The sequence below is a fragment of the Pleurodeles waltl genome, chromosome 6, assembly GCF_031143425.1.
Source record: "Pleurodeles waltl isolate 20211129_DDA chromosome 6, aPleWal1.hap1.20221129, whole genome shotgun sequence".
Classification (NCBI taxonomy): Eukaryota; Metazoa; Chordata; class Amphibia; order Caudata; family Salamandridae; genus Pleurodeles; species Pleurodeles waltl.
The window spans coordinates 817355029-817369240 of NC_090445.1; the positions used below are offsets into that span (position 1 = coordinate 817355029).

Here is a 14212-nt window from a genome sequence, read left to right on the forward strand (position 1 = left end):
TTGTCAGTTCTGAACCTACCTTCAAAGCTTAAATCTCTGCTCTGTCTGAGTCATGTGTGCATCAGTTAAGGCAACTTAAGTCTTCCCTTTCCAAACTGGCATTTTTGCACCAAATTATGGACGTCAATGCCGTCATTTTTTAATATTTGGATTCAGTTAATGCTTTAAGTTCAGGCCTCTAAGTTCTGCTGTTCATCGAGTTAAGGTTTCCAACAATACATCAGCTCGAGTTTTGCGGAAGAAATCTCATTGCATCTTTTCCCTTAGGCACACTAGATGCATTTTATGACTCTGGCTCTGGGTATTAGATCCCACTTTTATCAAGTCTAAATTCGGAAAACCTACTCTAATTCAACAGCACAGATCAGCTCCAAAACCCATGGATGTAATCTTACACTTTTGTCTGGCCCGCTAATATAAATACTGTCATGGCTTGCCTTCACATTGATGCCTGCCATCTGACAGAGTCGGTGTCCAGTTAGGCTGTAGCTTGCCTTCCCCCAGGCCCACTAGCTGTACCAAGGAGGGCAGAAGTGCCCACACAGGAGTCTTATAAACCCCTCCTAAACCAGCGAGCACGCACACTATTCTCTTACATGGGCAAAGCCTATGCATAACTGTTGTCTAGCGAACCTTTATGTCAGAAAGCTTGCATATTGCATTTTGTGATCCAGCGTTTATGAAATGAATCGTGCATTGTTTTCATTGTGTCCTTGTGTGGAGGTGAGAGCTGCACATGGAAAAGTCTGACTTCAAGCTGAATTAATAAATCAGGTGTGGCAGGCTGGTTGGAATACCTCACTCCTGAATTAGAGGGCTTCAGGGAAATAGAGCTCAAACTGATCACAGAAAGACTGCGAGACCCATTGACATGGAGTGGGATAAAGTGATCTTTGATCGTGACAGCTTGAAAAGAAATGATTTTGTTAGCCTATTTAAACAGTTTGTTACTATCCATCAATCAACTTACTTTCAGTTGCTTGGTTTTCTCTCTTAAGGTTTGTTGATAGATTTGTAACTGCTCAGCAGCTTCGGGGCCAGGCTGTCGTGCCAAGATGTGCTTCAGTTCCACGTACAGTTTTTCTTTTTCCTGAAAAAGCAAAGACAAAATACATGAGCTATCGCAATACAATGTCTAAGTTACTCTTTGCCTAAGGGTCAGAAGAAAGATTCCCCAGATTTCGGCTAACAGTCGTCGTAGCGCTTGCATCAAAAATCACACAATAAATGAGTCCAGACGCTTGAAATTGTCGTTTATTTTAAGAGCTTTATAAAATGACATCTTTTTGGGGCGCTCACTCTTAGGTGCTTCTTTGTGTCCAGTAACTGCCACAAACGACCTACGCAGATGAGAACGAGGAGACCAGAGGCTGCAGCATGCATGCATTAAAAGTTATTAACAGTGGAATGTGGGTCCGGTGAACCTTACACCAGTGCGTTCCGGAAAACACTGTGAATCACAGAAAGGTCAAGGCCAAAAACACTGGCCACATAGGCTGTGAATTCTCAAGGGTCACAAAGCGCTGTACACATGCACTGCAGACAGCGGAATAGTTCAGTCTCAAATTTCAAAGATATGACTCTTCTGGAGTTTGATAAACAGTGACAAGAGGGCCTTTAAGCTTAACCTTTCTGTGGCCACATTGCCACTTTCATGGGTTATTGGTTTGAGAATTGGGGAGGACCAGTATTTGTATTGGTTAGTAGGTGAAATGTGATTTGGTCTTGTAGGTACAATGGTCAGTGTGGATGTTTCCATGCCACGTGATTAGTTTCTTGGAGTTGATTATCGCGTGAAATGATGTGAATGAAGGGTCAAAGAAAATATAAAGTACTGCTGACCTATCATTTGGGAATCATCATTCATCAATTGATGTACTGCATAGAATATTTTGAGCCCCCTTGATTTCCCTTCCCAGAGTCAAAAGAACAGGCCCCAAAATCCTATTCGAGACAGTTTCAGTCAACCTAGGATAACCTGAAGTCCAAGGGAGGATCTTTTTGCTCTCAGCTGGATTCTATAAACTGGTAAGTAAGTGGGTCTGTTTAGTTTCCCAGAAGATACTGCCAAGTTCGAATCAGATATAAATATTTTTTTTAATCTTTTGCAATGAAGATTGTGTGTCACTGTCAATGAAAGGTCTTGCATTTATTTATTTTACCATGTTTCCAAGGGTAGATACAACCACTATTTTAGTTTTGTTGGCATTTAGTTTCCGCCCAGATAAAGCATTTATTAGTCAGGTATACTCAGACTGGATTTGCAAAATGTGGTTGCAAATTACGCACCAACTTTTTCCGAATCCAATGATCTTTTGAGACTGGCCTATGAAGTATTAGATTGGTGTTAGACCAGACACCCTAGGGTAGAAATCACTAAACCTTTTGCATTCACCCTACTGTTTTCTGAGTTTGTTTTGTTGGCTTTAGGACTCTGTGCACTTGAGCACTGTTAATCAGTGCTAAAGTAAGTGTGCACTCTCCCTAAAACATGATAAAATAGGCTTACCCCTGATTGGCATATTCAATTTACTTGTAATCCCCTAGGTAAGTGGTACTACAGGTACCCAGGACCTGTATGTTAAATGCTAAACAGTGGGCCTGCAGCAGTCATTGTGTCATTCACAAAAGTAGCCCTTTAAAATATGTTTCAGGCTTGCCACTACAGCCTGTAGAGTAGCTTTTAATTGCCATTATGTCCTGGCCAAATAATTATTTTGCCAGGCTCAAACTTTCCTTTTTAATACATATGTCACCCTTAAGGTAGGCAATAATGGCTTCTATGACAAGGTGCAGTGTATTTAAAATAGAGGACATGTGGGTTTAAATTTTACATGTCATAGTAGTGAAAAACTCTTAAAGTTACTTTTTATTATTGCAAGGCCTATCTCTTCCATAGTTTAACGTTGAGTTATCTTATTACACTTAATAAGTGATAACTTGAGTTTGGGAGCAGATAGGAAAATTATGTTTCCACTCAAAAGAATTGTGATTTTAAACACTCTTCAATGGCAAAGTCAGATTTAAAGTCACAATCCTGAAAATGCGACTGTTAGAAAGTTGGCATTTTGTTGTCTTAACACATTTGGTGCCTGTTGCCTGATCCTAGGTCACATAACTAGGTTTAGTTGGCAGCTGGCCTTTATGTATTCCTCCCTGACAGTGAGAAAAAAGGAGATGGTTGAGGGCAGAGCTATTCCCTGCCTATTTTACATTTCAAGGGGCTGCCCAGCAACCAAAGAAAGGGACTTGATACCAGCCTATTGTGAGCCCAGACTACTCAGAGCAAGGGAAGGGAAAGAAGTGAGTTTCCATGGGGTGGTATAGGTGAATTCTCCCACTTTAAAAGCTGGCACCAAGTATAAATATTGGACCTTTTGAACCACTCATCAAATCACTTCTGGACCTATGGAAGATTCAGAAGAAGGACTGTTCTGATGTCCTGCTGCAAGAGGGACTGCATTGCTGTCCTGCTTCCTGAAGAAGTTAGACTGGACCTGCTCCTTGAACCTAGAAGCACCAAAGTGACTCCAAGAGCTTGCTGACTGGCCTCCTGTTCTGAACTTACTTCAGGACCTGCATCTGCCCAACTACCCAGACACAACTGGACCTGTCTGTGTCCTGCTGCTGGCCTCTGCTAGAGTGAGTCATGATCCCCAAGTTATGTTCCAAGGTCCTGGACCCTTGGTTGGCATCAGAGTTTACTTCTCCTGGCCCAATTATGGGTTTCCTCAGGTCCCGACACAGCCTGATGCATATCGACTCAGCACCTCACCATGCAGCATCTTGCAGTTCTTGATCAGCGGCCTCACCAGAACTGACGCTGTGCATCTCGACGCAGGTCTCTGCTTCACAGCACCTTATCGGCACCCTCTTTGGAACCAAAGCATGGCAATGCATCTCAGTGTAGGACCTCACAGCTCCTGATCTGCAGTTTCAATGGAACTGATGCAGAGCAAAGCAACTGAATACAGCACCTTGCAGTTCCCAATTGGCAGCCTCATCGGAACCAAAACAGTGAGATGCATCTGGATACATCACATTGCAACTCCCGATCGGCAGCCCCACTGGAACCAATGCAACTCAACGCAGTGTGACACAAGACCTTGCAACTCAGTCCAAGTACAACAAGGTACATTCCCCAGCAGGTCGAACTTTGTCTTGGACACGGACCATGCTCCATAGCGGTCAACTTGAATTGTGACTTTGTCCCAGTCCAAAGTGACCAGACTACAACATTTGGCACTTTGCATTTCATTGCACTACTTTTCCCCAAGATTTTGAAATTTAATTTCTCCAGTTCTACTGATTGGATATTTGTCATTGTGGTATGATCTTTTTAAGGAAAATGTACTCTATTTTGCTAGAATGGTGTGTGATTTTTCTCATGTTGTGATTTCACTTTATTACTAGTTAAGTGCTACATAAATACTTTACACATTGCTTCTAAGTTAAGCCTGGCGGCTTTTGCGCCAAGCTACCAGAGGGTTAAGCATAGGTTAATTCAGTGACTTTTGGTGGTTCACCCTGAGGAGGATTGTGGTTGTTGCTTGAGAAGGGTTTGACCTCCTTTAACCAAAAACTCAATTTCTCACAGTCAGTTTGCAAAATCATCACTCAGAGTAGGTCACTGGTGGATCTTCCTAATGAATGTTATTGAGGCAGGTTGCAAATTCCAATTTACATCGACTGGATGCCATCAAAGGTATGGTGGTCAGCTGACTCTCATGTCTGAAATCTAATTTCAATATTGCAACCATTCGATTTTCGAAATGCAGCCAGTTTGCCTTAATGGAAACGGGGCTGTGTTTAAAGAAAAAAATCACTTTAAAAAAAAATAAAGTTTGTGTGAGAACCAACTGTGGTCTCCTGTATCACTGTCTACTCCCATAAGGACCTTTTTAAAAAAAACATTCACAAGGCAAAGAGGTCCCTTCAGAACCCCTTCTTGTTTGCAAATGGGCTACCATCTCCTTTAATGAGTCAGTAACTTTTCAATGGTTTGCTACTGAAATTGGAGTTACAAACCACTGGCGCACTGAGAATTGCAATTTTGAAGGGATGCCCAAAACACACCTCTTCCAAATTGTGAATGTTTTGGAATTTCTAAATCTATTTTTGATTTGGTAACTGTTTACCAAGTCACAAAATGGGTTTAGAACATTAGGAAAAGCCATTTCGAGGTTGTAAACCCTGTGTTTCACTGAATAGCAATATTTGCAACCGCTAAATTGCTCAGTACATGTGGCCATAGTCTCCTATAGGGGGGATGGGTTATGTCAGAGTTTCAGGCCAAAGTTACCTGGCCAATTAAGAGAGACAGAATGGAGTGTCAATGCTATTGTATTTATTTATCGAACAAGCAAGTCAATAAGAACTCTCAAAATACAGTACGATAAGTATGCAGCAGAAAGAAAACTATTAACCACACTGTGAGGAAAAGCCTGATAATGAAAAACAAAAATACAATTACACATTTCTGCATTTTGTATTTGTAACTTTGGGCCCCATTTGAATGTTGTTGGAGGAGAGGGAACTCTGCTGCAATGGTGACAGAGTTCCCTCCCCACCAACATGATGGTCCACCTCCCCGAATTTGATTCAGGTGGACCATAGTTTGACGACAGTGAAGATTCTGTCTCCGCCATGGTCAAACATCTCGGATGGAGTAAAGGCCATTGGAGGAATGTATATTTGTCCACCCACATATTTTAGATGGGTGGACATATAGCTATTTTTTACTGCCCGTCACCGCCAGGAAAGCCCCGGAAGTAAGAGGCACTGAAAAGTACTCAGTACTCTCCTCGCCATTGGAGATTGCTCCCATGGCAAGGAAGTCATTGTTTTTTCATTTTCAAAAAGAACATTTGGGATTTTTTTTTAAAAAACAATTGTAACTTTGCATTAGAGCTCCTTCATGTTTAACAAAGTGTCCAGCAAAATTAAGAAACATTGGCTGGAACCACCATGATTTGAGTTCCGGTCAATGCTTGACATTTTCACTGGGCAGATGGGCATTACAAAATTTGGTGGTTGGCACTTCCCTTAGGGCGACAGAGTAATTTCCTCCATCGTCCTGGCACAGGACAATCCGGACATCAAATTCTAAATTAGACCCTATATATGCATACAACTCCAACTGTGTGTGATTTGCAAAACAACATTGTCAACAATTAGCCTAGCCAGGCATAGATTTACAGCCATGGAAGTTTCACTCAGAATTTCCACATATAATTTCATAAACGCATTGCACATTGAATATATATCCATACATTTCTTCATATTGAAATGGAGTCTCACACATTTGCAAATGTAGAAACGTTAATGCAACTTTTATTGCTCATGCTTGACCTCAGCAAGGAGGGAGCAAGCTTGCCTGCTCATGAGAAAACATTGGTAAGGCCAGGTAAATTTAACAAAAAATAGTTATTTTCTACTTGCCTTCACCTACTCTGTGTCTTCAGCCCCCATGTCTCCCTATCCATCTCTAGGTAAATAGTTTTAAGCCATGATCTGATAGCCATAAAGTGTCCACAAACAGAAAACAGGGCTGTCTTTCTTGTCCCAAGTCTCCCCTGTCCTCTTTCTACTGCCACGCCACTCCTCTTCTCTGATCTCCTTTTCCACTTACACCTGGCTCCAATGTACCCCTTGTCACAATTTCTCCAATGTTTGTTCATTCCCCTGCAATCAGACTTCAATTGCTCCTCTTTCCTTGTCCCCTTTTCCCTTCTGTTGCTGACACTTGTGTTTACGATATGTCAAACACCAAATATGTAAGGCTTGAAGTTGATGGGTTATATGGTCTCCCACCCTTGAAGCAATGCCCGAGTCCTATTCAGCATCCAACAGTATTGACTGCAGGACAATGATCCAGTTAAGGACTTTCTGCAAAACATGTAGGTAAGTCAAGGTAGGCCTGACAATGTATTGAACACTGGCCTCATGCCTTCTAGTGTCCCAAGGTATCTTCTTTTGTTGGCCTCCTCTGTCTCCCTATCAGCCATGCCACATTGTGTTCTATATTACCAGGTCAGTCTTGAGTTTGTCACATATCAAGTAACAAATCCGCAGAGACAATTCTTGACGGTCTCCAGTGCCACCTTTCTGTGCTGTTACTGAAATCCAATACGCTAGTCGCAATGCACCATCCCTGAACCAAATCCAGGTTTCCTGTAGGCCTTCAACAGTAGCAGCTGGATGACAAGGAGGGCCATCTACTAGGTGCACAGGTTATAAATGATAACAAAGCTATCCAGCTGGCATGATTCCACATCCAAGACTTGCACTGTATAACAACCCTGGACTTTTCTTTTTACAACAAGGCACTCTTCTGTCTCCTGACTCCACAAGTTCTTGCAGTCACAGCGCTTGTGCCAGATCCTAGGACTCACCAGATAGCTTTAACGTTCCAAGCTTCTTGGCACCCATGAGTACTCCCTATACCTGCTTCAGCACTCCTTCACTTAGCCAATATAGGTCTTTGTTTCATTTGCTTGGTCATAGCATGCTTGGGTCACTTTATTTTTTGCCTACCAAGTCGAATTGGCAGTTTAAAACTGCATTCAGAATGAAATGGCGGACATGGGACATGATTTAAAGGGCTACCTAAATGGGTGGAGGGTACAATACATTTGTCAGGCCAACTGTATATGGACTACCACACTAGTAGCACTATATGGTCTACAACTTTACTAGAGACATACAAGTAATTTAAATATGCCAATCAGGTGTAAGCCAATTTTACCATGTTTTAGTGAGTGAGAACATGCATTTTAGCACTGGTTATCAGCGATAAAGGGCACGGAGTCCTAAAGCTAACAAAAACAAATTCAGCAAAATAGGAGGGTGAAGGCAACATGTTTTGGGGAAGACCACCCTTAAGCTCACAGGCCTACATTCACCTAGCAATTTCATAATCTCGAGGGAAGAAGTGGAAGTTCAGTTGTAAATGGACCGGATAGCTAATTAGGTTGAGGCAGAAAAACAACATACCCATCTAATGAGATCCAAGTGAGTGTTTTTATCTAGCAACACTTTGGTACTGCAAATTTCAGAGATGGTTATATGTCGGAACCACAGGTGCCTCAACCACCCGTGGCTCAACAACGAGGTCGGAACAACGACCTCGTTCTAACCACTAATGCCTTTACCACGAATGCGTTTACAACGATTTTACCATTGTAAACACATTCCTGGTAAAGGAATTAGCAATCAGCATGCACCATCCAGCATGCTTCCCCCTAGCCCCCACCCCCAAAAATTACAGCGACCCCCCATCCCCACAACAACCCCAACTCCCCACCCCCACAATTACCAGAACCCCAACCCCCTCCCCTAAAACCTAAACCATCCCAGCCCCACCCCACACCTTAAACCTAAACCCTGACCCCCAAACCCTAATCACCCACAGCCCCCCACCCCACCACAAAAACTAAAAATCCCTCAAGTCCCCGACCCCGCCCCTAAATACCACTATAGTTACACAGTACTTATACACAATATAAGACAATACTCAGTGTTACCAAAAATAAAGGTAGTTTATTTTAGTGACACAAGGCCAAAAATATCTTAGAAGCAAAAGACCTACTGGCGGTAAGTATTATACCCAATATAAACACTAAACATCAAAATAACATAAGTAATTAGTCATAGGATGTGCAAACAATAGAAAATATCATAGAATGCAATAGGATAAAATAGGTCTAGGGGCAACACAAACCACATACTAAGAAAGTGGAATGTGAATCACAAATTCCCCCCTAGACAAGTGTAGTGAGTAGAGAATCGCTGGGAAAGTAAGAATCCCACAAAGGTGAGTAAAATAACCCACCGCAGAGCCCAGGAAAATAGGAGTAAAGTACTGCAAGTTTCCTTAGGACACACTACAAGTCACGATTAGAGTTATTGCAAGAACCAAGCAAGACTGCAACCAACAAATGGTGGACTCCAGGACCTGAAGACCTGTAAAGAGAGGAGACCAGTCCCAGAAGTCGCAGAAGATTCCAGGAAGGACAGGAGCCCCTGCCAACCTAGAAGATGGTGCAAAAGAGGATTCTCCGGTTAGAAGAAGTCTGCAGAAGAGCACCAAAGAAGATAGCTGCGGGTTCCTGCATGATGCAAAGGATGTCCCACGTAGAGATGTAGGAGAGTTGCAGCGCTGGATTCATCCAACAAGCCTTGGTTCAAGCAATGCTACGGATTGCATCAAGATAGCGCTGCTTGGACCCAGGAGGGACCTGGGGCCCTCAACTCGGACTGAGGAGACAGAGGGGGCTCCCAACACTGGAGGGAACCCACAGATGACCAGGCAGCACTCATGGAGGTCCTAGGACACGGGGACAAAGAAGGTGCAAACAGCAGTTGTTACAGTACTCCAAAAGAAGGTCCCACGCCACCGGAGAACAACTCAGCGAGTTGAGCGTCGCAGGATAGAGTGCTGGGGACCTGGGCCAGGCTGTGCACAAAGGATTCTTGCAAATAGTGCACAGAGGCCTCAGGAGATGAAGATGACATGGTGCACAGAGGTACTGTCGCAAACGGGGAAGGCAAGCTCTTACCTGCTCCAAATTTGGACAGCAGGACCTTAGGACAGTTTGTGTCAAAGGGGTCCACCACCTGTGTCCCAAGGAGCACGCTCGTTACCAGGAGAGGAGTCTAAGAGAACCAGTCATCGTCTAAGAAGGTACATCCCAGTGATCTTCCTGGCAGACTTTGATTTTTGTCATATATGTGTTGTGCAATGTAAATACAATTTTAAATTCATTTCTCATTACATTTCAGAAGATTTGTCCATGTCTTAGTGTGTAAGTAATATTGAGACGTCATAATACTTTCCATAGCAACCAGCTAAAATGTCCAAAGCATCGACTTCTTTGCAATCCTAACCTCGGTTCCACATCTACAGGTCAGTATTGGCTTCATGCACAAAACTTTACACTAATTAAATTTCCATTTTGATTCTGAAGTAATTTCTATTTCTGCAGGCTCATAATGTCCTAAGGTTGTGATGAGAACACCTTTCCATCAGCATTCCATATTACATAGTTAATAAGAATATAAAGTTTCTAACAAAGATATGGGCTAAAAGGTCAGAGAACACAAAGTGCACACTGGTGCCGAAAGATCGGTTGTGGCCTAATTAAATAATGAAACCAATAATTATATAGTTAATCATGGTGGTTGACCAAATTGATTCAAATGAAAACAAATAGCCGGACACCATATGCTTATGCTGCCATGAATTTTCTCTTAGAGTCCAAAAAATGGAAACTATTAAAATATGTATTTGAAATCTGAAAAACAGCATAATAATCAGTGGTAGATATTCTGAATATTTTATAATCATGATATACACAATCTGAATGTACCCATTCTTTTTTAATCTTGTGTAGGAGCCTTTAGCTGTTCTCCTAAAACAAATTTGGAATATTCAGGAAATCAAAGTGGTAGACAAAGAGTGGCAGGCCTCTCTGCATTGATACTTCATCAACATTGATTCCAGACTCTCATGAGGATACAAAAAGATTTGTCTTTCATTTAGATAGCAGATTAATTGGAATAAGTAGCAAACACGCCTGTACTATAAATAGAAGCTGTAGTAGGACGCACACAACTGCAAGCTAAACAGAAATGCTGATAGTTCTACACATTTAGTCCCTCATTACCAGTTGTCTGAAGGAATCCATGTTTATTTCCTCACCTTTGGAATTACCATTACAGTGAGTCCCAATTATTCTAGGGAGGTAAAATAACACAGATTACAAGGTTTAGGGAATAACATGACTTGACTGTTTTCATGTCAATCACTGCATTTTATTCTTAATTGATACTCCCCTTACTGAACCCATCAGAATTAACAGCTCGCTCCTAATGAGGACCTTTGTGTAGGAAATCAGACTATTAACCTATTGCACCTTCCCATCGAGAGATCTCATCACCAGGCACTATTGATGGGAAAGTCACATCAAGGTGCCTGACACTGGTATACCAGATATTGTGAGCTACTTCAGTGGCCCCCAACTGGTTAGATCCCCCTCTGGCTCAGGGCATGAGACTATTCCATTCCACTCCAGCGGACTGAGACAGTCCTGCAACTGATGCAATAATATCAGTTACAAGACCGGCACCCAGGAAATGTATTTCTGGTTTCCCAGCTAGTGCTAAGGGGTTTGAAACAGCCCCATTCTCTCCCTTTGCTGGAAAATGTGCGAAAAGTTAGGTATTGCTGAAAAGCACAGAAAATCAGTTTTCCAGCGATAAATCTCGTAGCCTGCAAAGTGCCTGGCAATTGCAATGGGAGGTGATCGCCTTGCCTCGCCCTTCCACCAAGGATTCGTTTTTTAAAAGTGGGTCCCCCAGGCCATGGACCTTTGCTCTACTGTGCACATAATCTTTCTGTCCATCCATTGGGGAGGATGGGGTTGCTTTCTCCCAATCTGTCCCCTGATGTGGTGTAGAAGGTCACTATTCACCAAGGAATTCAAATTAAAACTAAAATGTGTAGGGGGATCTCACCAAGACATGGGACTAAGACGCTACCCTAAAACGAGAACATACAGGCCCTGATTATGACTTCGGCTAACGGGAAGTTCTGACGGGTAGGTTGCCACCAGTGTGGCAGCCTCCCCACCTAGGCCATTACGAGTATCCCGCTGGGTCAGCGGGCAGAAACTCGGTTTCCACCCGCTAGCCCAGCAGGAAACAGCCTACAGCATTGCCTCTGGCTCGTAATAGAGCCAGCGGCAATGCTGTAGTGCATGGGGTGCACCCGTTGCAATGTTCACTGTCTGAAAAGCAGACAGTGAACATTGCGACGGGGCTGGCCAGGGGGCCCCCTGCACTGCCCATGCCAAGTGCTACTGCCATGAAACCTCTGGCAGAGAAAAGGATCGTAATCCCCAGGGCAGCGCTGCCCTGGCGGATTAGGACCGCCAGCCCTTCATGTAGTCCAAATCTGGCGGTCCGATGGTAGCGCTACTGCCGTGGTCGTAATATGGAGCTTGGACAGCCACATTGATGGCGGTTCGACCGCCACCGCAACCGTGGCGGTCATTAGACCGCCAGGGTCATAATGAGGCCCACAGTCATTCTTTCCCTCTGAAGAGGCAGATTGAGGAGGGTTGCCCTCACGTGGTTACCCACAGAAAGAGCATGCAACGTTGCTTTTTTTTATTTTTAAAGAAAGGTATAAGTTACCCATGTGAGCATAGTGCCATGCCTGACCCAGAAGGGGGCAATACACCCCGCCCCCCCATGTGGAGGATTTGTGGGTTTACTGACAATTCTCTCCCCACCCCCACCTCCCAAGGAAAAGACCCAATAGACATTAGGATTTTTTTTTTTTTTTTTTTTACAAAAGATTTGGCGGTGATCCACACTGGCATAAGCCATGCACACCCCAAAGCTGGCAGTAAAATCTTTCTACCCACCTGGCGGCACAATGGAGGGTTCGCTCTCAATCTGCCCGCTATGAGACAGAAAGCCCGCTAGGGAATTTAAATTAAAACAAAAGCAAGGGTAAGGGCAATCCACCCAGGCATTGGGGAGTGGATAGAGACAGTCCACTAAACACCAGGGTTTTTTTTTTTAATACAAAGAAAGGGGCAGGGCGGCCCACCCTGGCACTGGGTCATGCCTCCATCTTAAAGGATGCAATATAGTGTCCCTGCCCCACCGAAAGGCTGATTGGGGGTTTGCCCAAAAAAACAAGTGGTGGGGTGGCCCACATTGCATCAGGCCATACCCCCATGTCTTGAAATGGCAACTGATTCCAACTCCACCTGGAAGGGCAGACAGGAGGTTAATTACCATTTAGGGCTTGCCTTAAATCTGCTCCCAGGGAGGTAAAAAGCCCACAAAACACCTGGGATGTTACACTGGCCCCAAAAAAAGGTGTGGTGGTGGCACACCTGGAATCGAGTCATGCCTCTGAAAACGCAATACATTCTTTCTGCAGCCACTGAGAGGCAGACTGGAGTGTATAGTGGTGGGATAGAAAGTCTACTAGACACCAAGGATTTCAAAATGGCACCACAAAAAGACCAGTAACAGGACACCCTGGGATTGGGACATACCCCTGCCCCATAAGACGCAACAGAGTCTTTCTGCACTGTGGGGGTGCAGATAATAGGCTTGCCCTAATTGGGGATTTGCCCATAATCTGCCCCATTGGGTTGGAAAGACCAATAGACATTAGAGATGTTACATTTAGGCAACACCTCACTCTGGCATTCGGACATGCCCCCTCCTTAAAGGGGGCAATATAGTCTATCTGCCCCACAAGGAGGCAGATAGGAAGTCTGAGCATAGTTTGAGGTTTGCAGACCATAGTGGGTAAGAAAACAGTGGTGGGATCTATACAAGGCACACCACTGTGTACTCCTTCAGGTGTCTAGTTTTAAAAATGGCTGGGTGTAGAGGAGGTGGGATATCCAACCGGATTGGAGACATTCATAACTTTATGGGAGTCACTGTATAGTTCAGAATTGGTCTTTTTTATTAGTATGTTTAAGCTATTTCAGTATTGATTGTTCACAGAAGTTACTGTCGTCTTCTAATGGAGTTTCTCCACTCCTGCTTCTCTTAGTGTCTCTATATCTCTTGTTCTTCTCTTTCGTTTATTCTCCTCTTGTCTTTTCTCTTATTCTTTCTTCTCTCGTCTATCACATTTCTTTTCTTCTTTTCTCTCTTAGTGTTGTTTCTCCAAAGTATAGGTCCCCGTTGTGGAATCAGGACGGAAGAGTGGGACCAGTCAACCAAAAGAAAATAAACAAAATAAAGAAACCAAAGGAAACGGTAATTATTTGTGTTCTTCTTTTGTTTTATAATAGGGTTAGAGAGGGCGGGTGTGGACGTGGTGGGGAAAAACAAAAACTCGGCAAGTGCTCCCAGTCTTGAACCTCTATGGCATCGTGCTTGTTTTATATATGACAGAAAGTATTGGCTTTCTATATTTTATGGCCCAGTTGTCTTCACAGGACCCAACGTAAACAATGAAAAATTAAGTGCACGTTAGTAACAAAAAAAGAAGAAAAAAAAGAAAACGGCAATAAAGGAGACGTAAATGTGGATAGTCTACTTGTCCCGTCTCCTGCTGTTTGTCCCGCAGCACCCGCGTTCCCTCCCCTTTACGAGTAATACCCCCAGGGTTTGTTAGGCAGGCACGTACCTGCGAAAGCCACATCCCTCTGGGGACGTGGTGGGAGTTGTA

The 14212-nt window shown here is 43.6% G+C and overlaps 1 protein-coding gene across 1 annotated transcript in view; it reads right to left on the minus strand.

Annotated features, from left to right (window-relative positions):
- CFAP58 (cilia and flagella associated protein 58) overlaps positions 1-14212 on the minus strand; it is a 371939-nt gene that overhangs the window by 58311 nt on the left and 299416 nt on the right. The window contains exon 16 of the mRNA XM_069239433.1: positions 971-1090. Within this exon, the coding sequence (XP_069095534.1) occupies positions 971-1090 (120 nt within the window). The remainder of the gene's footprint in view (positions 1-970; positions 1091-14212) is intronic.